The sequence below is a fragment of the Electrona antarctica genome (genome assembly GCF_951216825.1).
Source record: "Electrona antarctica genome assembly, chromosome: 24".
Lineage (NCBI taxonomy): Eukaryota > Metazoa > Chordata > Actinopteri > Myctophiformes > Myctophidae > Electrona > Electrona antarctica.
In genome coordinates, this window is record NC_136803.1 from 1,970,137 (window position 1) to 1,992,109 (window position 21,973).

At 43.1% G+C, this 21,973-nt stretch overlaps 1 protein-coding gene across 1 annotated transcript in view; it reads left to right on the forward strand.

The window, feature by feature from the left end:
- Positions 1-21,973, forward strand: part of LOC306917104 (N-chimaerin-like) — a 55,446-nt gene that overhangs the window by 22,456 nt on the left and 11,017 nt on the right. Inside the window, exons 9-11 of the mRNA XM_079495234.1 lie at positions 13,745-13,822; positions 21,046-21,130; positions 21,875-21,912. Coding sequence (XP_079351360.1) covers positions 13,745-13,822; positions 21,046-21,130; positions 21,875-21,912 — 201 coding nt within the window. The remainder of the gene's footprint in view (positions 1-13,744; positions 13,823-21,045; positions 21,131-21,874; positions 21,913-21,973) is intronic.

The window sequence follows — 21,973 nt, forward strand, 5'->3', positions numbered from 1 at the left end:
TCCCGGCTCCTCCTGTCATGTCGAAGTGTCCCCACGGGCAAGACACTGAACCCCAAATTGCCTCCAATGAGTCGGTCGGCGTGAGCTCGCCACCGTCGGTGTGTGAATGTGGGAAGTGAGGACGCTGGTGTCGACTGTTCGCCGCTTCACCTCCCAATGTATGAATGAATGAACCATTGTAAAGCGCTTTGAGCACTTGGAAATGCGCTATACAAAATACAATTCATTAATAAAGCACGACCCTCGAGTGTAATATTGCGATTATACAACAGTTATCCTTTACAACAAAAACACTTCAACTCAATTTCATTATATCTAAGATATTTTCTATTAAAAAAAAATCATATATTTTTTTGAATGACCGATGTAGCTACTAGACCAAAAAGTGTTCCAAGAAACACACTAGCCTAGCAAACCAGTCGGCTCTGCTCTGGGAGAACAGTGCAGCTGATCTTTATGTTTTGATTGGGTGTTCCATCATGCTCGTTTGAATCACGGCTAGATGGCTACTGGGATTGCTTCCTCGAAACGACCTGTTATATAATTATTAACCACATGAACTGTAGCATTCTATTCTGGCAAAACGAATGCTATTGGCTGGAAGGGCAGCGAGGGCGGGCGAGAGTTCTTCACTCAGTAGAACCAGTAGACGCTCTACAAGCATACCCTACTACCTACTTTAACATCAATTTCTGAAATGAATTAACCCATTTTGGGCGGGAACCCTTTTTGGTGTTAGCATTACGTTATGCTTTAGCTATTGAAAAATAGCAGATCTACAAGCTCATAGCGCTTTTTTTTATATTTTTTATATATTTTTTATATTAACACAGCTTGAATGTTGAAGACAGATTATTGATCTGGGCAAATTAAATGTATACATTTATAAGTCAAAGTAGGCGAGCCAGCTCTAGGTGTTGAAATGTTGTGAACATTCAAAGGGGATTTTCTCAGCTTTGGGTAAAACGGCACAATCATTTTAAAATGGTCATATCTCCTTCAAATATTTTCCAATTTCATTGAATGATACATCATATGAAAGCTTACATTCTGTACTTTAATAATCTGTTTAAAAACTGAAAAATTACTCTGGTCGAGATGAGGCCCTATTTGCCAGACCCGGTCACATTTTTAGAATCTGATCTCAGGTCAAAATTGGTTAAAACCATAATTTACAAAAACGCACATCATGGTACTTTAAACTAGAAAAGCAGTTCCTGCAGAAACTGCGTGGGCTCGGTGAAAACCCCCAATGTACAGTATATGATGTACAGTAGAAGATGTATTACAGTTGAAGACAAAATGACAACAAATGGACCTTTGGCATAACGACACCGCACGAGTTTTCCTGATATGATGTATTGTCAGAATCGGCTTTTGTTGCGTTCGTTTATGTGCTGAAAGATTGACTTTGAGAGCTTTTACCCCATTACAACGGAAGTCAATGAGACGCTATTTTTATTTTTTTAATTTGCTTTTAACCCATTTTGACCTGAGATCAGATTCTAAAAATGTCTTCTACATCCTGACAGTTTTCTGAAAAAGCCTATGTTTCTATGTCAGTGGTTCTTCGATTTTTCAAAAATAGCTAAAGCATATATGTCAAACTCAAGGCCCGGGGGCCAAATCAGGCCCGTGGATGAATTATCTTTGGCCCACGGGATATATTTAATTAGTATTAGAACTGGCCCTCTGGTATATTGCACGGACCACCATAATACTACAAGTCCGACAATTCACTGCGAGTGCATTGGCACATATCACATACTATGAAATCAGTGCTTGGTGAGGATCATAGAACAGGAAACTGAGCTTAATAATAATGCATTTTCAGTTTTAAATGCATTTACTTTTTTGCTGTTTGCCTGGGACGTCCTCATGACCGCGGTGCCCGTGTGTTGAAACACAGTCCGGCCCTCGACCTCGACCGATTTCTTTATTTTGGCCCACTGTGTATTTGAGTTTGACATCCCTGAGCTAAAGCATAACATAATGCTAACACCAAAAGGGGTTCCCGCCCAGAATGGGTTAAACTGCACAACGGAGTGAAATCATTCATAGGCTGGACTAGTTTGATCATAACAAGGTATAAGAAAACAACCCAAACCTCTAGAAAAGTGTCCTTACCCTTTTTTTAAAGGCAATAAAATCCGGTCAAATCTCTATTGTAAATCAATGGCGAGGTAATCATTCTGGAGTAGAAATAGCAACACCTGCTGGGCCATTAATGTCAACTGCAGGGAATGTGGAACTTTCTCATGAGCTTCATGTTCAAGCTTGATTGGGTGTTCCATCTTGTTCAAGCTTGTTACTGACGCTTCAAACATCAGTAACATTATATATAAACACGGTACGATGAAACAAAAAGTGGTTATAGGGCTTCAAAGATAAATTGATATATTCGATTTAATTAATTATTTAAAAAAAATACAATTATGAAAATTATGCAAAAATAACGTGTGTGTGTGTGTGTGTGTGTGTGTGTGTGTGTGTGTGTGTGTGTGTGTGTGTGTGTGTGTGTGTGTGTGTGTGTGTGTGTGTGTGTGTGTGTGTGTGTGTGTGTGTGTGTGTGTGTGTGTGTGTGTGTGTGTGTGTGTGTGTGTGTGTGTGTGTGTGTGTGTGTGTGTGTGTGTGTGTGTGTGTGTGTGTGTGTGTGTGTGTGTGTGTGTGTGTGTGTGTGTGTGTGTGTGTCAAATCAAACTTTATTTATAGAGCACATTTAAAACAACAACCAGAGTGCTGTACAGGGTGAGACAAAATTAATATCACAAAAACATGTGCTTCTCAGTTATTCGACTATTTGATAGTTGCAGTCCTAAGCCTAATTGGGGCCGTTATTAGCAAGGTGTGATGAACTGACATGATAAAGTAACTTTAGCACCCTGGGCAAGACCTACGCTGAAAAGACTATCAGCGGAAGTTGCGGGATTTTAGCGGAAGTATTGCCCAAGGAAATTACGTTGATGCTTTACAAATCAGTTTACATTCTCCGCGAATGAAACAAGTGTTGTGATTGGTCGGGAAAATATCGTATCCGGGGGAAATACATCTGACTGATGTTCCGGAGGATACGTCCACCGATAGCTTCTCTGCCTTACGTTGTGACCAGGCTCTTCTTTTCGCAGAAAAGTAAGCCTGGGACCGAGGCTAACTTTAGCGTGGGTCTAAATATGCAGCCTGTGTAACTTTGTGGCTGTACAACGTGTGTCGACCTGGGGGTGAGGAAGACAATGTGAGAAATGCTTCTCCTAAAGGACACGGTGATAAGGAGCAGGGCTGGGGTGGGCTCCCTGGCCCTATCTCCCTGCAGGGCTGAACCTGCAGGGGGGAGGGTCTGGCCACCAGCCAAGGGCTCTGCAGTAAAATTACGTAACATCGGCAGTTCTCCCCCCGCAGTCGGGAACCCCACTATAAGATAACTTTTCAGGAACTAACCCCTTACTAGATAGATAGATAGATGGATAGAGTTTTTATTAAAGTGTCCTACATCATAAGATGCCCGCACAGGCTTACAAGACACTCACAACATTGTACATTATATAATGATACATATACACAAATAGACAGTTATTCTCATGGATACATCGTTCTCCAACGTAACTGCCACGCCTTCTCTATGAATTTTCCAAAAACAAAAACTTCATTACTGAACAACCAATTTAACATAAAACACTACTGTATAGAGTACTTAACGTCTACTCTATACTATTCCCTCTTCGCCAAATCTGTTGGCCAAAAACAAAATAGGTGATCTACAACCCTGGGACGTGTCGTTGTGAGCTTGTAGATCGGCTATCTCATACCATACCACTCCGAGCTTATCTCATACCACTCTTAATTTGAACATGCAGACTATAGAGGAGCATTGGAATGAAAATGAGAGGTATTGTACAGGACAGGACAGCCAGTCCTGTCCTGTCCTGTTCAGTTCTGAACAGAACAGAACGGGGGGGGGGGGGGGGGGGGGTGTAAATGAGGCAAAAGATGTGGAATAGCTGCTGCAAAGCCGCCCCTCCCCCACACACACACATTTTAACCATTTATTGATGTCCACACACAGGAGATGCATACAAGGACACAAATGTGACTAAATTTGACTGAGAGACTTCCATTGGATTTTTTTGAATTTTCGTTTTTCATGTCATATGAAAGCAGGGAATCATAGCTTCAAATTGACATATTGGTTGTTCAGTTTGACCCACCAGTTTTGGAGATATGGCTTATAGAGTAATGTCTTGCAGAGAAACAGCGAGTTGAGAAAACAGGCTTGAAAGGTTCACTTCTGTGTTCTCTAACATTACACCTAGCTACATGTTTGGGCATTTATTTCATATTTACATGTCGATTTCAGCTCTGAAACTTATTCCAGACATGCTCTAGTATGTGAAGAGTCTGCCTGTGCTATTAACTCATTTAAAAAAAAAAAAAAAAAAAAAAAAGGTTTTCTTCTCTGGTGAAAAGCTGGAATTTGCGCGATGGCAGTCTCTCAGTCAAATCTGGTCACAAATAGTAAAGGTGCAGTGGAGTTACACTTACAGAATCATGGCATGTGTTTTCATGGTACAAAAGGCATGTCACTCAGCATCTACAATTTACAATTTACAATTTAGGCATTTAGCAGACGCTCTTAATCCAGAGCGACTTACATTAAGCAATAACAAAAGCATGGCATACATCACATATATAAAAAGTAGTTATCATGAATCATAAACTAAGAACGTAACAGTGGAGTATCTATGTTAACTATACATACTATACTATATAATATATTATACATGTGTACTATAAAGTGCTATGACTACATAAAGTGCAATTCTAGAGCTGTCTACGTAACAAGCTATAGGTCTGTTTAAAAGACTATCTAAGTCTACATAATGTGCTATCTAAGGGGCTAGGCTAGGGCAAGTGCTACGGGCCATGGTGGAGTCTGAAGAGGTGGGTTTTCAGGCTACGGCGGAAGATTGGGAGTGAGGCTGCAGTTCTGACTGCGATGGGAAGTGCATTCCATAGTTTTGGAGCCAGAAGGGAGAAGAGTTTGGGACGTGTGGAGCGTTGTCCCGGCTGTAAGGGAGAAGAGTTTGGGACGTGTGGAGCGTTGTCCCGGCGTTTTTAGTGAAGGTACCTCCAGCTTCCCTGCGTTGGCTGATCTGAGTCTATCTATGGGTTTAAGTAGCAGCGTCTCCGCCATATATGACTGCTGCGGATTATATCGGAGAAACTACAACACACACACACACACACACACACACACACACACACACACACACACACACACACACACACACACAGTGACAGGTTACACAATCATGCATTCTTCTTAGACTTTGTACGGTCTCTCTACATAGAATGATTTGGCCTGAATGTATTGATTTTAGTAAATGCTCCATCACTTGACCAGTGGCCCATGACACAACGCTGCTGCTGCTGCTGCTTGGGTGTGTTTCCTTAATGAGGAGGAGGATCTGCAGACCAAGCAGAACGTTCTCTCTGTGACATTGAGCACAGAGGAGGAGCTCCTGGTTCCGGCCCGTAACCTCACACCGCCCAACAACACCCACCACATACTGTGGCTCGCTATTGATTCAGGAGATTAGGAAAGTTCTCTCTCCACCGATCACGTTGTCAGATGATCTACAAGCTCGTAGCGCGCCACCGAGTGGCGCGCTACGAGCTTGTAGGTCTGCTATTTTTGAAAAATCGAAGAACGACTGACATAGAAACATAGCTTTTTCAGAAAACTGTCAGGATGTAGAAGACATTTTTAGAATCTGATCTCAGGTCAAAATGGGTTAATAATGTTGGGTGGTAACAGGAGGAGCTCCTGGTTCCGGCCCGTAACCTCACACCGCCCAACAACACCCACCACATACGGTGGCTCGCTATTGATTCAGGAGATTAGGAAAGTTCTCTCTCCACCGATCACGTTGTCAGATGAGCAAAGCCCACGCACTATTTAACCCATTTTGGGGCGGGAACCCCTTTCGGTGTTTTAAGCGTTATGATATACTTTAGCTATTGAAACATAGCAGATCTACAAGCTCATAGCGTGGCACCGAGTGGTGCGCTACGAGCTTGTAGGTCTGCTATTTTTAAAAAATCGTGAAAATGTAGCGCAAATCTTTGAATATGTATTCTTTCAGAGCCAAAGTATTTAACTAAAATGGGGGGGGGTCCCTGGAACAACATATTTTCAGATGGGGGTCGGCGGCCAATTACATATAATCTTGGGGGTCCTTGACATGAAATAGTTTGAGAACCACTGACATAGAAACATAGGGTTTTTCAGAAAACTGTGGAATCTGTTCCCAGGTCAAAATGGGTTAAAGGGGAAAACCACCCATTTTCAACATTTTACTATGTCATTAATATACCTTAGAGCTGTTGTGTGGAAATAATAAAAAAGTCCCCCCATTCTGTGTTTCCTAGAACTGTAATTATGAAAGAAATCATTAACATGGTGAAACACATCTTGATGATGTCATCAAGATGTGTTTCACCATGTTAATGATTTCTTTCAGACCTCTAGTTCTAGGAAACACAGAATGGGGGGACTTTTTGTTATTTCCACACAACAGCTCTAAGGAATATTAATGACATAGTAAAATGTTGAAAATGAGTGGAATGCCCCTTTTAAGGCAAGTGTTGAACCAAAGGGGAAGATGGTAATAAAAGATCTGCACTCAATGAGTGATGCAAATAGCCTGCATCCTGCATCCTTATTAGACTCACTAAATTGAGAAAGGACACAATCGTGTCACCCTCCAGGGGGTCCTGGGATGCAATACGGTACTCGGTACTGTACTCTTAACATCGTTGAAGTACTAGGACTCATACAATGTCCCTGGGACGGTGGGACTCCATCTAAAAGACAACCCCTGGGGTTATTACATTGAAAACCTATTTGCATCACTTCGAGCCAATGCCCGTATCGGACTAAATGGAAAATGTAATCCCGTCTAAATCCCTGGCATCCATATTCTGGGCAGAACGTTAGCCCAAAATAGCAGATCTACAAGCTCGCAGCACGGACATGCTGCACTGAGACTTTATTTTAAAACTAAGAGCTTTGGCGTAGAGTGGGTCCAAGTACAGAGCCAAAAATGGCAGATATACAAGCTCGCAGCACGGACATGCCGCACTGAGACTTTATTTTAAAACTAAGAGCTTTGGCGTAGAGTGGGTCCAAGTACAGAGCCAAAAATGGCAGATATACAAGCTCGCAGCACGGACATGCCGCACTGAGACTTTATTTTAAAACTAAGAGCTTTGGCGTAGACTGGGTCCAAGTACAGAGCCAAAAATGGCAGATATACAAGCTCGCAGCACGGACATGCCGCACTGAGACTTTATTTTTTAACTAAGAGCTTTGGCGTAGAGTCGATTGGGTCTAATCTAAGTACAGAGCCAAAAATGGCAGATATACAAGCTCATATAAAGCTCCCAACCTTGACATGAAAAGTTTTGAGCGCCACTGTTCTAACAACACACGTTTTTCAGAAAACTGATGTTTTTAGAATCGGCCTCAAGTCTTAACCCATTTTGGGGCGGGAACCCCTTTTGGTGTTAGCATTATGTTATGCTTTAGCTATTGAAAAATAGCAGATCTACAAGCTTGTAGGTCTGCTATTTTTTTTAAATCGAAGAACGACTGACATGGAAACATAGCTTTTTCAGAAAACTGTCAGGATATAGAAGACATTTTTAGAATCTGATCTCAGGTCAAAATGGGTTCAGTGGCTAAACACTTCTCACCTGATGGTCCCGGTGAGCCAAAACAACATGAGTAACATCATCCCATATCAGGTTTCAGTGTGTCTGCCCTCAGATCAGATTGGGAGGTCGTCAAGGGTTCAATCCTCGGCCGGGGGTCCTACCACCAGAGACCATAACAATGGTACCCATTACCCAATGCCTCCCTGATTAGGGCTCTGCAACAAGGGTTGGTTTGTCGGTTCCCTGCGACATGCTAGCCTCATGTCCATGGGATGTCTGTAAATAAAACATCTACTGATGCACAAACTTAGACACGTTTTGGGCGGGAACCCCTTTTGGTGTTGGCGTTATGTTATGCTTTAGCTATTGAAAAATAGCAGACCTACAAGCTCATAGCGCGCCACCGAGTGGCGCGCTACGAGCTTGTAGGTCTGCTATTTTTGAAAAAATCTAACGACTGACATAGAAACATAGCTTTTTCAGAAAACTGTCATGGTGCATTATGTTACACTTTAGCTATTGAAAAATAGCAGACCTACAAGCTCATAGCGAGCTTGTAGGTCTGCTATATTTGAAAAATCGAAGAACGACTGACATAGAAACATAGCTTTTTCAGAAAACTGTCAGGATGTAGAAGACATTTTTAGAATCTGATCTCAGGTCAAAATGGGTTAATAATGTTGGGTGGTAACAGTTAAGACCCATTTACACACTGTTCAGTGTTTATCATTGTACTTCTCTTTTGAAACATTATCTTCAAAAACAAGGGATGTACTCTAGCCCAGATTAGCCACAGGACCAGAACAACAACAACCAACAAAGTCTTCTTTGAAACCTTTTTTTAAAGACTATGTTTAAAACTATGTTTTAAACACACTGTGTGTGTGTGTGTGTGTGTGTGTGTGTGTGTGTGTGTGTGTGTGTGTGTGTGTGTGTGTGTGTGTGTGTGTGTGTGTGTGTGTGTGTGTGTGTGTGTGTGTGTGTGTGTGTGTGTGTGTGTGTGTGTGTGTGTGTGTGTGTGCGCAGTCTTTGTTTATTCTGAGATTATTTATTAGTCGATGCCACAAACATTGAGTGCAGAGTGTTTTTTGCGTGACGTCACAGTATTTGTTGTATCTTCATATGAAATCTAAATGCCATGGAAAGCATTAAGCCAATTTGGGCGGGAACCCCTTTTGGTGTTTTAAGCAATATGTTATACTTTAGCTATTGAAAAATAGTGAAATGTGGCGCAAATTTGTAATATATATTCTTTTCAGAACGAACGTTTTTAACTCAAATCTTTGCTTCTGGGGGGAGGTCCCTGGAACAACATATTTTCAGATGGGGGGCGAAGGCATATTACATATACTTTTTGGGGTTCTTGACATGAAATATTGAGCACCGCCACCACTGATACAGAAACATAAGGTTTTTCAGGAAACTGTCAGGATTTTGTAGACATTTTTTTTTTACGTCAGGCCAAAATGGGTTAATCTGGACAGCTTTGCTTGTTCACCATGTCAGATAGCCTTGTCTTAGCATGAGGCTGGATACGTCTGCCAAAATGCAATGTGGTGACATGTGGTTTAGTTGAGAGCTCAGCAGATACCGGTGATAAACACATGCACCGAGAGGCTGAAGTCAAAATGTCTGCAATGACAGTGCTGACATGAATAAGGACATCTAATCAAGCCTATATGACTGACGCTAATTTACACAGATTTTTCAATTAGTGATCTACTCTACCATATGGCCAGTAGTCACTAGGTTCATGGCTTAACCCATTTTGGGCGGGAACCCCTTTTGGTGTTAGCATTATGTTATGCTTTAGCTATTGAAAAATAGCAGATCTACAAGCTCGTAGCGCGCCACCGAGTGGCGCGCTACGAGCTTGTAGGTCTGCTATTTTTGAAAAATCGAAGAACGACCGACATAGAAACATAGATTTTTCAGAAAAACTGTCAGGATGTAGAAGACATTTTTAGAATCTGATCTCGGGTCAAAATGGGTTAAATAATTGATCATAAAAATGTATCGTTGCTGGCAGGCAGAGACCTTTCATCTCCATATTTCAACTATTTTTGTATTTTGTATAAATTAATGCTGTGTCATACTGCAGTCACACAAAGGCAGCAAAAAGTCACCATACAGTAGCTTGCAGATAATGATGTAGTGGGAATAATGCAGTGCATGTAGAGAAATGCGACACGACGGCATGAACGATTCAGCAGACCCTTTTCTCCATTTCCATCTTTCAACAGTGTACAATAATTACATGACTCTGTTGTTTCGCCCGGCAAGCTTGTTATTTACAAGTCTGATTTTTAGTAGTAAAGGAAAAACCTTAAATTGATGGAATATTTGACAAAAAGTGAACTAAGATGATGTTTTCTTCCACTTGAACTCGAGTCACCTACAGTAGCAGGAGAGAGAGAGAGAGAGAGAGAGAGAGACACCTACAGTAGCAGGAGAGAGACACCTACAGTAGAGAGAGAGAGAGAGAGAGAGAGAGAGAGAGAGAGAGAGAGAAAAAAGCCCATACATAATTAATGAAATGGATGCAGACCATCAGGGTATTGTGCGACGCCATCGTGCCCTTAGCAATTTTTCGTTGAAATCAATAGTGCTAAATTATGTTCCAAAAACATTCCAGGCAGAAGTATTTTCTGTTTGACTCTATTGGGCTGTTTTTATATATTTTTTTGTCAAATGCTGTATTTAGTTTATACTTTGTGTCTTTTCTTAACCCGGCCTTTCTCAGACTGTCAGTCTGTCTGTTTATTAGCATAAGCTGTCTGTGCTTGGCGTTCTTTTTGTTGAAACTGGTCATTAAATATCCATGACCAACCATACATATTAAATATCCATGACCAACCATACATATTAAATATCCATGACCAACCATACATATTAAATATCCATGACCAACCATACATATTGACTGCATAATGAGCTGGGATAGAGAGAAGGGGTTTGCAGACTGAAAAACACAATACAGAGAGAACACAGTAATGCTGCCATTTTGATATAGTGTATTGCCGTCTGGACGTTTTTTAACCCATTTTTGGGTGGGTGGGAACCCCCTTTTGGTGTTAGCATTATGTTATGCTTTAGCTGTTGGAAAAATAGCAGATCTACAAGCTCATAGCGCGCCACCGAGTGGCGCGCTACGAGCTTGTAGGTCTGCTATTTTTGAAAAATCGAAGAACGACTGACATAGAAACATAGCTTTTTCAGAAAACTGTCAGGATGTAGAAGACATTTTTAGAATCTGATCTCAGGTCAAAATGGACAAAATATTTTAGAACACAGCTGTGAGAGCTATACTATTTATCATTGAATAAGTAAAGTCCTCCTCTGTGTTTTAGATCTGTAGACGGACACGGATATCAAAAAGAGTTGCTGCTTTGTTCCCGGAATGCATCGAAGCTTGAAAACACAACAACAACACAGTTTTATTTATTTATTGCAGCAAAAAGAAAATACATTTAGGAGACATTTTCCTTGCATAATAAAACAAAATTTGGCTTGCCAAAGATACCTGGTTTTTTGTCAAGTTAGAATAGATATAGAATAGAATATGGATATGATCCTCTGCTCAGTCTGCTGCCATAGTATGTTATAACCGTGCTGGAGTGCCTCGCTTACCATGTTTTCAGAAAAATTTCTTCCTCTAATGAAGAAATTGGCACGTGCCCCCCCCCCCCCCCCCCCCCCCCCAAAGCCCCCCCCCCCCACTCATATGCATCACTAATGCACTAATGCACACAGCTTGAGCCCAAATGGGATCCTTAACACATTTTGGACTGAGGTCGATGAAAAACAAAGGCTTCTAAATCCTCATTTCTTTTTTGAAAAACCCATGTTTCTATGTCAGCGGTGCTCAACCTTTTTCATGTCAAGGACCCCCAGTATTATCTCTATTGAGCCATGGACCCCCATCTCAAAATATGTAGTTCCAGGGACCCCCCCCCCCCCCAGAAGCAAAGATTTGAGTTAAAACATTCGCTCTGAAAGAATATATTCAAAGATTTGTGCCGCATTTTCACGATTTAAAAAAAAAAAATAGCAGATCTACAAGCTCGTAGCGCGTCACTCGGTGCGCGCTATGAGCTTGTAGATCTATTTTTCAATAGCTTCATTCTTGGGCTGTGCGATTTGAAAACGTTTATTTGAAACTTTTGCTTCAATTACGACAAACAAATATCATTATTTTGTGTCAATTCATTGATTTTATAAGAAAACAAATCAAATCAAAAAATTGTTGATCATTCGATTAACCTACATGAGCAATTTAGTCTGTCTAAAAACAGTTTTTTTTTTGGTTAGTTTGCCTAGCCCTGACTACTAATTTTGGACGGGAACCCCTTTTGGTGTTTTAAACATTATGTTATAATTTAGCTATTGAAAAATAGCAGATCTACAAGCTCATAGCGCGCCACCGAGTGGCGCGCTACGAGCTTGTAGGTCTGCTATTTTTGAAAAATTGTGAAAATATTTATTTCAGAAAACTGGAGGATTTAGAAGATTTTTTTTTAAATTTCGAGGGGAAAAACAAAGGAGGGGCTACTCCTACTCAGTGTTGCAAATAGGCTGCATCCTGCTGCGTCCTTAGACGCAATAAATTGAGAAAGGACGCAATCATGTTACCCCCCCCCCCCCCCCCCCCCCCCCCGGGGCTCCTGGGACGCAATACTGTACCGAGTGGCGCGCTACGAGCTTGTAGGTCTGCTATTTTGGAAAAAATTGTGAAAATATTTATTTCAGAAAACTGGAGGATTTAGAAGTATTTTTTTTTAATTTCGAGGATTTAGAAGATTTTTTTTAAATTTTGAGGTCAGGCCTAAATGGGTTAATTTGTAAGTCCTTTCAACTCTCTCCTCTCCTCTCCCTGCTTCCTCAGCAATGCCTGGGCGCCTCTCTGTGATAAACATGAATGGGTTCTTCTTTCTTATTGTTCCACTGTCTTCTCAATGTGACCTGTAAAATCAATCCATTACCGCACTGGAGGCCCAGCCCCCTCTCCTACTCTTCTCCCCCTCTCCCCTCCCCTCTCTCTCTCTCTCTCTCTGTCCTTCATTGGCTCTGCCCAGCCAGTGTGCGAGCTCAGATGGGAGAAGGGGGGAAAGCAGATTAGTGCACAGCTACTCACAGGGAGACGGGCTCACCTCCAATGCGCTGCTACACTCTACTACACTACACTGCACCAAGCTGTCTTTTTTGAAAGAATTTCCAATTCCTTTTTGTTTTCCTTCAGTACGTCTTTGTACAGATATTGTCTGCTGCTGCGCCAGAGATCGATTTAATAATTGAACACATTGTTTTTTGTTTTTGTTTTTTTCTTGTTTTTTTGCATCGTGGGCTGGGGGTCCGAGTCGTCAGACAACCCCCCCCTCCCCCCCATGCTGTCGCTCACGGGGTCGCCGTGGTTGGCTGAGCTGTAAGCCAATGCGTCGTCGGGTTGTGCTACGGTGACGTGCGTTGTTGTGAGAGCAGCTCCACGGTGGCCCGCAGAGACTTCAGTGCTTAAACTCCATCTGGAATTTCTGTTTTGATCGGTTTTATCCTCATGGACTCCTGTGTGCTTTCCTTTTATTCATTATGCTGCTTTATTTTTTTGTATAGAATTTTTTTTTTTAAGCTGGTCGATTTCTTGACGAGAGATTCCTAGTCTGTTCTCCAAGGCTTCGATTGACTTAGTATATTTAATTATTTTCATTAATTGATTAATTCCCATTGGCGGGCTACTACGCATCCCAGGATGCCGAGCCAAGAGTCGCACGTGGTCAGGAAGGGCGAGAAGCAGCGATTGGTCGGGCAGGCGCACAGGGAGGCGGTGCTTAACTCCGCCTGGGCTTTGAACAACATAGGGGGTACGCTGCGTCCCCCCCAGCCCTCCCTCACCGCCGGACCCCCAAATCCTGGTTCTGGGTCCTCCAGGGGACCCCTGGACCACCACCGCCCGGTCCCGGCGGTCTCTCCCCCGAAACCCCTCACCTCCCCCGCGTCCACCTTCTGGCAACCAATCAGGTCCTTTGCCCTTTCGCAGTTGACGTCGCTGGTGAGACGCGCCACGCTGCGGGAGAGCGACTTCGCCGCCAAATACGAGAAGGTGCACAACTTCAAGGTGAGAACGTCTTCTCTTTCTGGTCGATTTCTGTTCCTCTGTGTTCCTCTGTTCCCCTGCTCTCTGTTCCCCTGCTCTCTGTCCCCGCTCTCTGTCCCCGCTCTCTGTCCCTGCTCTCCCTCGCTCTCTGTCCCTGCTCTCCCTCGCTCTGTGTCCCTGCTCTCTGTCCCTGCTCTCCCTCGCTCTCTGTCCCCGCTCTCTGTCCCTGCTCTCCCTCGCTCTCTGTCCCCGCTCTCTGTCCCTGCTCTCCCTCGCTCTCTGTCCCTGCTCTCCCTCGCTCTCTGTCCCTGCTCTCCCTCGCTCTCTGTCCCTGCTCTCTGTCCCTGCTCTCTGTCCCCGCTCTCTGTCCCTGCTCTCTGTCCCTGCTCTCTGTCCCCGCTCTCTGTCCCTGCTCTCTGTCCCTGCTCTCCCTCGCTCTCTGTCCCCGCTCTCTGTCCCTGCTCTCTGTCCCCGCTCTCTGTCCCTGCTCTCCCTCGCTTACAGTGGTGGAAAGTACATTTGCTCAAGTACTGTACTTAACCCATTCTGGGCGGGAACCCCTCTTGGTGTTTTAAACATTGTTACAATTTAGCTATTGAAAAATAGCAGATCTGCAAGCTCATAGCACGCCACCGAGTGGCGCGCTACGAGCTGCTATTTTTGAAAAATCTTTGAATATATATTTCAGAGCGAACATTTTTAACTAATATATTTGCTTCTTGGGAGGTCCCTGGAACTACATATTTTGAGATGGATTTTGAGGTCTTTGTCTTTATTGATTATGTAAAATGTTCAGTACTTCTACTCCACTACATCTCAGAGGCAAATATTGTACTTTTACTCCACTACATTTATTTGAAAACTTCAGTTACTAGTTACTTTGTAGATTTTGATTATTAGTACAAAACGTACATTAACCACTTCAGCCCTGTACACATTTTGATCATTTGAAATTAGCCGATACTTTTGTGCTTTTACTCGAGTATATTTAGAATTCCGGACCTTTACTTGTAACAAAGTAGTTCTATATTGCAGTATTGATACTTTTACTTAAGTAAAACAATTGAGTGCTTTTTTCCACCACTGTCGGTCGAGGACTCGCCGACTCAGCTTCCGTGGACTTATTCCCACTCACCTCACAGCGCAGAGTCGTTGGCACGCACGCACGCACGCACGCACGCACGCACGCACGCACGCGCACACACACAAGATTACAGTTATAGAGATTATCAGTAGGATGACCCCTAGCACTTCCTATCAGTACAGTACGATCTGTTAAAAACCCCATGTACTGCGTTGACCGGTGGTCTCCCGGGGGGGCTGACCGGGGTCCCCTGGGGGGGGCCTTTATATCCTTTTTTCCTGTACACCAAAAGACAACAATATAAGCTTGTAAGCTTCTAGGATGGCTGTTTTCAGCGAACATGTTCAGTGAAGAGGGGAAAACAAAGGAGGGGCTACTCCTACTCAGTGTTGCACATAGGCTGCATCCTGGTTCCTTAGACGCAATAAATTGAGAAAGGACGCAATCATGTCACCCCCCCCCACCCCCCCTCCGGGGGCTCCTGGGACGCAATGCTGTCCCAGGGGGAATGGTACCGCCTTAATGACAATGAGAGACTTTAACCCATTTAGGCCTGACGTCGAAATAAAAAAAAGTCTTCTGAAAGAATATATATTCAAAGATTTGTGCTGCATTTTCACGATTTTTCAAAAATAGCAGACCTACAAGCTCGTAGCGCGCCACTCGGTGGCGCGCTATGAGCTTGTAGATCTGCTATTTTTCAATAGCTAAAGTATAACATAATGCTTAAAACACCAAAAGGGGTTCCCGTCCAGAATGGATTAATCGAGCTGTACATAAATGCACCATACTTTTTTTTTTTTTTTTTAGCTCAATGAGTGCGCCCCAAAAAAAAAGACAAAATATGACTCCTAACGTTGTTGAAGTGGGACTCATAAAATGTCCCTGCATGGGACCGGGACCCCATCTAAAAGAACACCCCTGGATCCCTGGCATCCCATTACACTGAAGACCTATTTACATCACTGCCTACTGTAAAGCTATTTACAGTACATCACTGCCTACCATAAACCCCCAGGGGGTCAACGAACAACGTTTATTAGTGTTTTTAGTGGCTAAACATGAGGCACTCGCAGTTCAGTGACTCTCATTGTACTTACAGTCGGTCGGGGGACGATGACAGCAGCAACAATGACCCAAATGACAAACGACAGCGAGAGTACACTTTAGTTTAACCCCAAAGAGTAAACGAGAGCCTACAGTAAACGGCCATATCAAACGGCCGTATCAACACGTAGTACACGCAGTGTTATCAACCGTAGACGGTGTTATCCAACGGAATGAGTTGGTGCATATTCGAACAACTATAATAGAGATACTGGAAGTAAATTAAATATGCACTAAAATATCTTAACCTATTCTTGGGCGGGAACCCCTGTTGGTGTTTTAAAGCATTATGTTATGCTTTGGCTGTTGAAAAATAGCAGATCTACAAGCTCGTAGCGCGGCACCGAGTGCCGCGCTACGAGCTTGTATAGGTCTGCTATTTTTTTTAAATCGTGAAAATGTGGCGCAAATCTTTGAATATATATTCTTTCACAACGGACGTTTTAAACTCGTATCTTTGCTTCTGGGGGAGGTCCCTGAAACAATATATTTTCAGATGGGGGGTCGGCGGCCAAATACAGATAATTCTGGGGGTCCTTGACATGAAAAAGGTTGAACACCACTGACATAGAAACATGGGGTTTTTCAGAAAAATGTCAGGATTTTGAAGAAATTTTTTGAATTTCGACGTCAGGCCTAAAAGGTACTACAGTACTCATGTACCATATTTACACTGCCTATCTTCCTTGAGGAGTTCTTTCCTCAGGGTCTTTAACATTAACCCATTTTGGCCTGACGTCGAAATTAAAAAAATGTCTTCAGTTTTCTGAAAAACTTTATGTTTCTGTATCAGTATTCAGTGGTGCTCAATATTCCATGTCAAGGACCCCAAAAATTATATGTAATATGCCTCCGCCCCCCCCCCCCCCCCATCTGAAAATATGTTGTCCCAGGGACCTCCCCAGAAGCAAAGATTTGAGTTAAAATGTTCACTCTGTAATAATGTTCACGATTTTTCAAAAATAGCAGACCTACAAGTTTTTGGTGGGAAGTCACTATTAAAGTACATTTGCTCAAGTACTGTACTTAAGTACAATTTGACCTGAGATCAGATTCTAAAAATGTCTTCGGCTGAGCTCACACCTTTCATGCAATTCTCTGTGCTCGTTGGGTGTTGTGTCATGGCCGCCCAGCGGCTGTGTGAGGGGGAGGGGCGCACGACTGCGCCCCTCCCCCTCACACAACACAATGTTGGGTCAAACCATGTGACCTCCATTGGAAATGCATTGGGCGGCCATGACACAACACAACATGCATCCAACGAGCATCCAATGAGCACGAGAATTGCATGAAAGGTGTGAGCTCAGCCTTCTACATCCTGACAGTTTTCTGAAAAAGCTATGTTTCTATGTCAGTGGTTCATCGATTTTTCAAAAATAGCAGACCTACAAGCTCATAGCGCGCCACTCGGTGGCGCGCTATGAGCTTGTAGATCTGCTATTTTTCAATAGCGAAAGTATAACATAATGCTTTAAAACACCAAAAGGGGTTCCCGCCCAGAATGGGTTAACATTAACTATCCATGCAGATGGTTCCATGGGTGTCCAAAGGCCTCCGCCGCCGCAGCAGCAGCAGCAGCAGCAGCAGCAGCAGCAGCAGCAGCAGCAGCAGCAGGGCTCTTTAAATATCTTGTACTAGTTGTTCCAAGGATATGCAGTGACAAAGCGTGGTCATGCTGACCTTCATTCTGTTCTACGGTTCTGCTCAAAGCTGTGATCATAGCTTATTATCTCCAGTGGTGGGAAAAAAAGTACTCGAATGTTTTACTTAAAGGGATAGTTCAGATTTGTTGTATGTTGTATGAAATACTTGCCATTAATATAGTGGTTGCAACTGTATTAATTGATTGCCCGAGTCCTGTGGTGGGAGTTCTGCTCTGGTTTTGGTGAAATATCAAGTAGTTCCGGTCATTTTGTGGGGGGCACTGGGGGCGAATACTGGACAACTCACCCCGGTGCTTGCCCATTTTTCCTCCCGGAATTTTCCCCAGTGAGGGGGATAACTTTGTAATATGCTATTGGCTGTTTGTATTCTTTTTGGAAAAATATAAAAAGATACTCCTGTGGAAAGGCTATATTATTTTACTTATATTGACCCTATAAACAATTTAGTATTATTTAGTATGTAAGGTTTTTCTCACTCAAATGGTACCTGGTCAGATAATCCCCACATAGCCTACAACAACTTCTGTGAACAGACTTCACTGTAGTAGCTTTTCATAAATATATTTTGTACTTGGCTGTCTGCTGTCGTGAAAGTTTATAGTTAGAGAAATTCAAAGTCCAGCCGTCTGCTGTCCAGCCTCTCCCACCCCTCACTGGGGGAAAATTCCGGGAGGAAAACAGAAAAGGGGTGAGTTGTCTTGTTACCCTGGGGGCCACGCAGTAAAAGTAAATTAATCCACAAAACTAACGTCATTTGTATTGTTGACCTATTTCTAAAATATTAGTGCAACTTCCGTTCTTTTTTTTTACCCCTCTATCACACAGAACTATGTTTTTTGTGTCCATATCACTACGCCCAAAAAATAGTTCCATGTGATAGAGGGGTCAAAGTTGAACGAAAGTCGCGCTAATATTTTAGAAATAGGTCAACAATACAAATTACGTTCGTTTTGTGGATTCATTTACTTTTACTGCGTGGCCCCAGTGCCCCCCACAAAATGACCGGAACTACTTATATTGACCAAAACCAGAGCAGAACTCCCACCACGAGACTCGGGCAATCAATTAATACAGTTGCAACCACTATATTAATGGCAAGTATTTCATACAACTTAAGTTCAAAAAATCTGAACTATCCCTTTAAAGGAGCATTCAGTGATTTGGGTGATTTAGACAACCACCCGGTCCGCCCCGGTAACAAAATGTGCACATGCACGCTCTACAGTGGGGGGAAGTGCAACAGGCCAACAGCATGTGCACCAAGGCCCGCCCCCACTCGATCATGATTGGAGGAAGGCCCCACTCATCCTGATTGGATGACGGTTTTGCCACCCGCCACCAAAACTGAAACTAGGGTTTTTTGACCCCAGGGGCTCACTGGGGACAGGGAGGAACTCCTTATATGGTCAGCACACTCTATAGTAGGGAGGATTATCCAGAAAAAAAGAAAAAAAGAAGTGATATTTGAATTAAGTCAAATCACTGAATATACCTTTTAAGTAAAAGTATCAATACTGCCATATAAACCTACTCCCATTACAAATACAAGTCTGGAATTTAAAGGTTACTTGAGTAAAAGCATGAAATGATTGGTATCAAAATGTATACAAAGTAGATCTACAAGCTCACATTTGTGAGCTTGTAGATCTGCTATTTGCAGATGGCCGAAATCTACATATACAGTAGGGCTGAAGAGTGTAATATATGCTTTGTAGTAATAATCAAAGTAACTAAAGGTTTCAAATAAATGTAGTGGAGTAAAAGTACAATATCTGCCTCTGATATGTAGTGGAGTAGAAGTAAAAGTACTGGAAATTGGAAAAGATTTAACAAATACCTCAAAATTGTACTTAAAGGGGAAAACCACCCATTTTCAACATTTTACTATGTCATTAATATACCTTAGAGCTGTTGTGTGGAAATAATAAAAAAGTCCCCCCATTCTGTGTTTCCTAGAACTGTAATTATGAAAAAAAGCATTAACATGGTGAAACACATCTTGATGACATCATCAAGATGTGTTTCACCATGTTAATGATTTTTTTCAGACCTCTAGTTCTAGGAAACACAGAATGGGGGGACTTTTTTATTATTTCCACACAACCGCTCTAAGGTATATTAATGACATAGTAAAATGTTGAAAATGAGTGGAATGCCCCTAAGTAAATTAACCCATTCTGGACGGGCACCCGTTTTGGTGTTTTAACTAAGCATTCTTTAGCTATTGAAAAATAGCTTGTAGGTCTGCTATTTTTGGAAAAATCGTAAAAATGCGGCACAAATCTTTGAATATATATTCTTTCAGAAGACTTATTGTTTTTTATTTCGACGTCGGGCCTAAATGGTTAACATTAGTTACTTTCCACCACTGCTCATCAGATTGTTCTTGCTCTCCTCCTCCTCCTCCTCCTCCTCCTCCTCCTCCTCCTCCTCCTCCTCCTCCTCCTCCTCCTCCTCCTCCTCCTCTCCTCCTCCTCATCTCCTCCTCCTCCTCCTCCTCCTCCTCATCTCCTCCCCTCTGTTCTCTGCAGGTCCATAGGTTCCGTGGGCCTCACTGGTGTGAGTACTGTGTGTGTGTGTGTACTGTGTTTTGCTCTCCTCCTCATCTCCTCCCCTTTGTTCTTCTCTGCAGGTCCATACGTTCCGTGGGCCTCACTGGTGTGAGTACTGTGTGTGTACTGTGTTTTGCTCTCCTCCTCATCTCCTCCCCTCTGTTCTCTGCAGGTCCATAGGTTCCGTGGGCCTCACTGGTGTGAGTACTGTGTGTGTGTACTGTGTTTTGCTCTCCTCCTCATCTCCTCCCCTTTGTTGTTCTCTGCAGGTCCATAGGTTCCGTGGGCCTCACTGGTGTGAGTACTGTGTGTGTGTACTGTGTTTTGCTCTCCTCCTCATCTCCTCCCCTCTGTTCTCTCTGCAGGTCCATAGGTTCCGTAGGCCTCACTGGTGTGAGTACTTTGTGTGTGTGTACTGTGTTTTGCTCTCCTCATCTCCTCCCCTCTGTTCTCTGCAGGTCCATACGTTCCGTGGGCCTCACTGGTGTGAGTACTGTGTGTGTGTACTGTGTTTTGCTCTCCTCCTCATCGCCTCCTCTGTTCTCTGTAGGTCCATACGTTCCGTGGGCCTCACTGGTGTGAGTACTGTGTGTGTGTGTACTGTGTTTTGCTCTCCTCCTCATCGCCTCCTCTGTTCTTCTCTGCAGGTCCCATAGGTTCCATGGGCCTCACTGGTGTGAGTACTGTGTGTGTACTGTGTTTTGCTCTCCTCCTCATCTCCTCCCCTCTGTTCTCTGCAGGTCCATACGTTCCGTGGGCCTCACTGGTGTGAGTACTGTGTGTGTGTGTACTGTGTTTTGCTCTCCTCCTCATCGCCTCCTCTGTTCTTCTCTGCAGGTCCATACGTTCCGTGGGCCTCACTGGTGTGAGTACTGTGCCAACTTCATGTGGGGCCTCATCGCTCAGGGAGTCAAGTGTGCCGGTAAGAAACCTGCACCATTAACACATGAGTGCTGCCTGGTGGACAAAAGTGGTGGTGCTGGGTGCCGGATGATCTTAGGCTTTTGGCTTCCATCTCGAATGCTAAAATATTAGCGTTAATGCTACCGAGCTAAAATGAGGTCATATATTGCTCTAGAAACGCCAATGTTCTCATCGCGCTCACCGGATAATCAGAAAAGACCTCCGAGAAAAAAGCGTTCAAAGACGCGGCCTAAAACGGAAGTGAATGGCTGTACGTATGCTGTACGGTGTTTGTAGAAATCTTTAAAAAACAACAGAGGGTCAGCAATGCATTTCAACTGAAGTAAACTGTGAGCAAACACAATTAGTACGTCTGTGTAAATCTGCATTAAAACATGAATGTGTACGTCTGTTAATCCATTGAGACCTGGAACGCATCCATGTCACGTTAGCGTTAACCACATTAACCATTAACCCATTTTGGGGCGGGAACCCCTTTTGGTGTTTTAAACATTATGTTATAATTTAGCTATTGAAAAATAGCAGATCTACAAGCTCATAGCGCGCCACCGAGTGGCGCGCTATGAACTTGTAGGTCTGCTATTTTTGAAAAATCGTTAAAATGTGCCTCAAATCTTTCCGAAAATTGTTATGATTTAGAAAACTTTTTTTTTTTTTAATTTCGACGTCAGGCCTGAATGGGTTAAAACATGAATGTGTCCGTCTGTTGATGCAAAATGCATTGTGTCCTTGTGTCCGTCAGACTGTGGGCTGAACGTCCACAAGCAGTGTTCCAAGATGGTTCCATGAATGCATTGTGTCCTTGTGTCCGTCAGACTGTGGGCTGAACGTCCACAAGCAG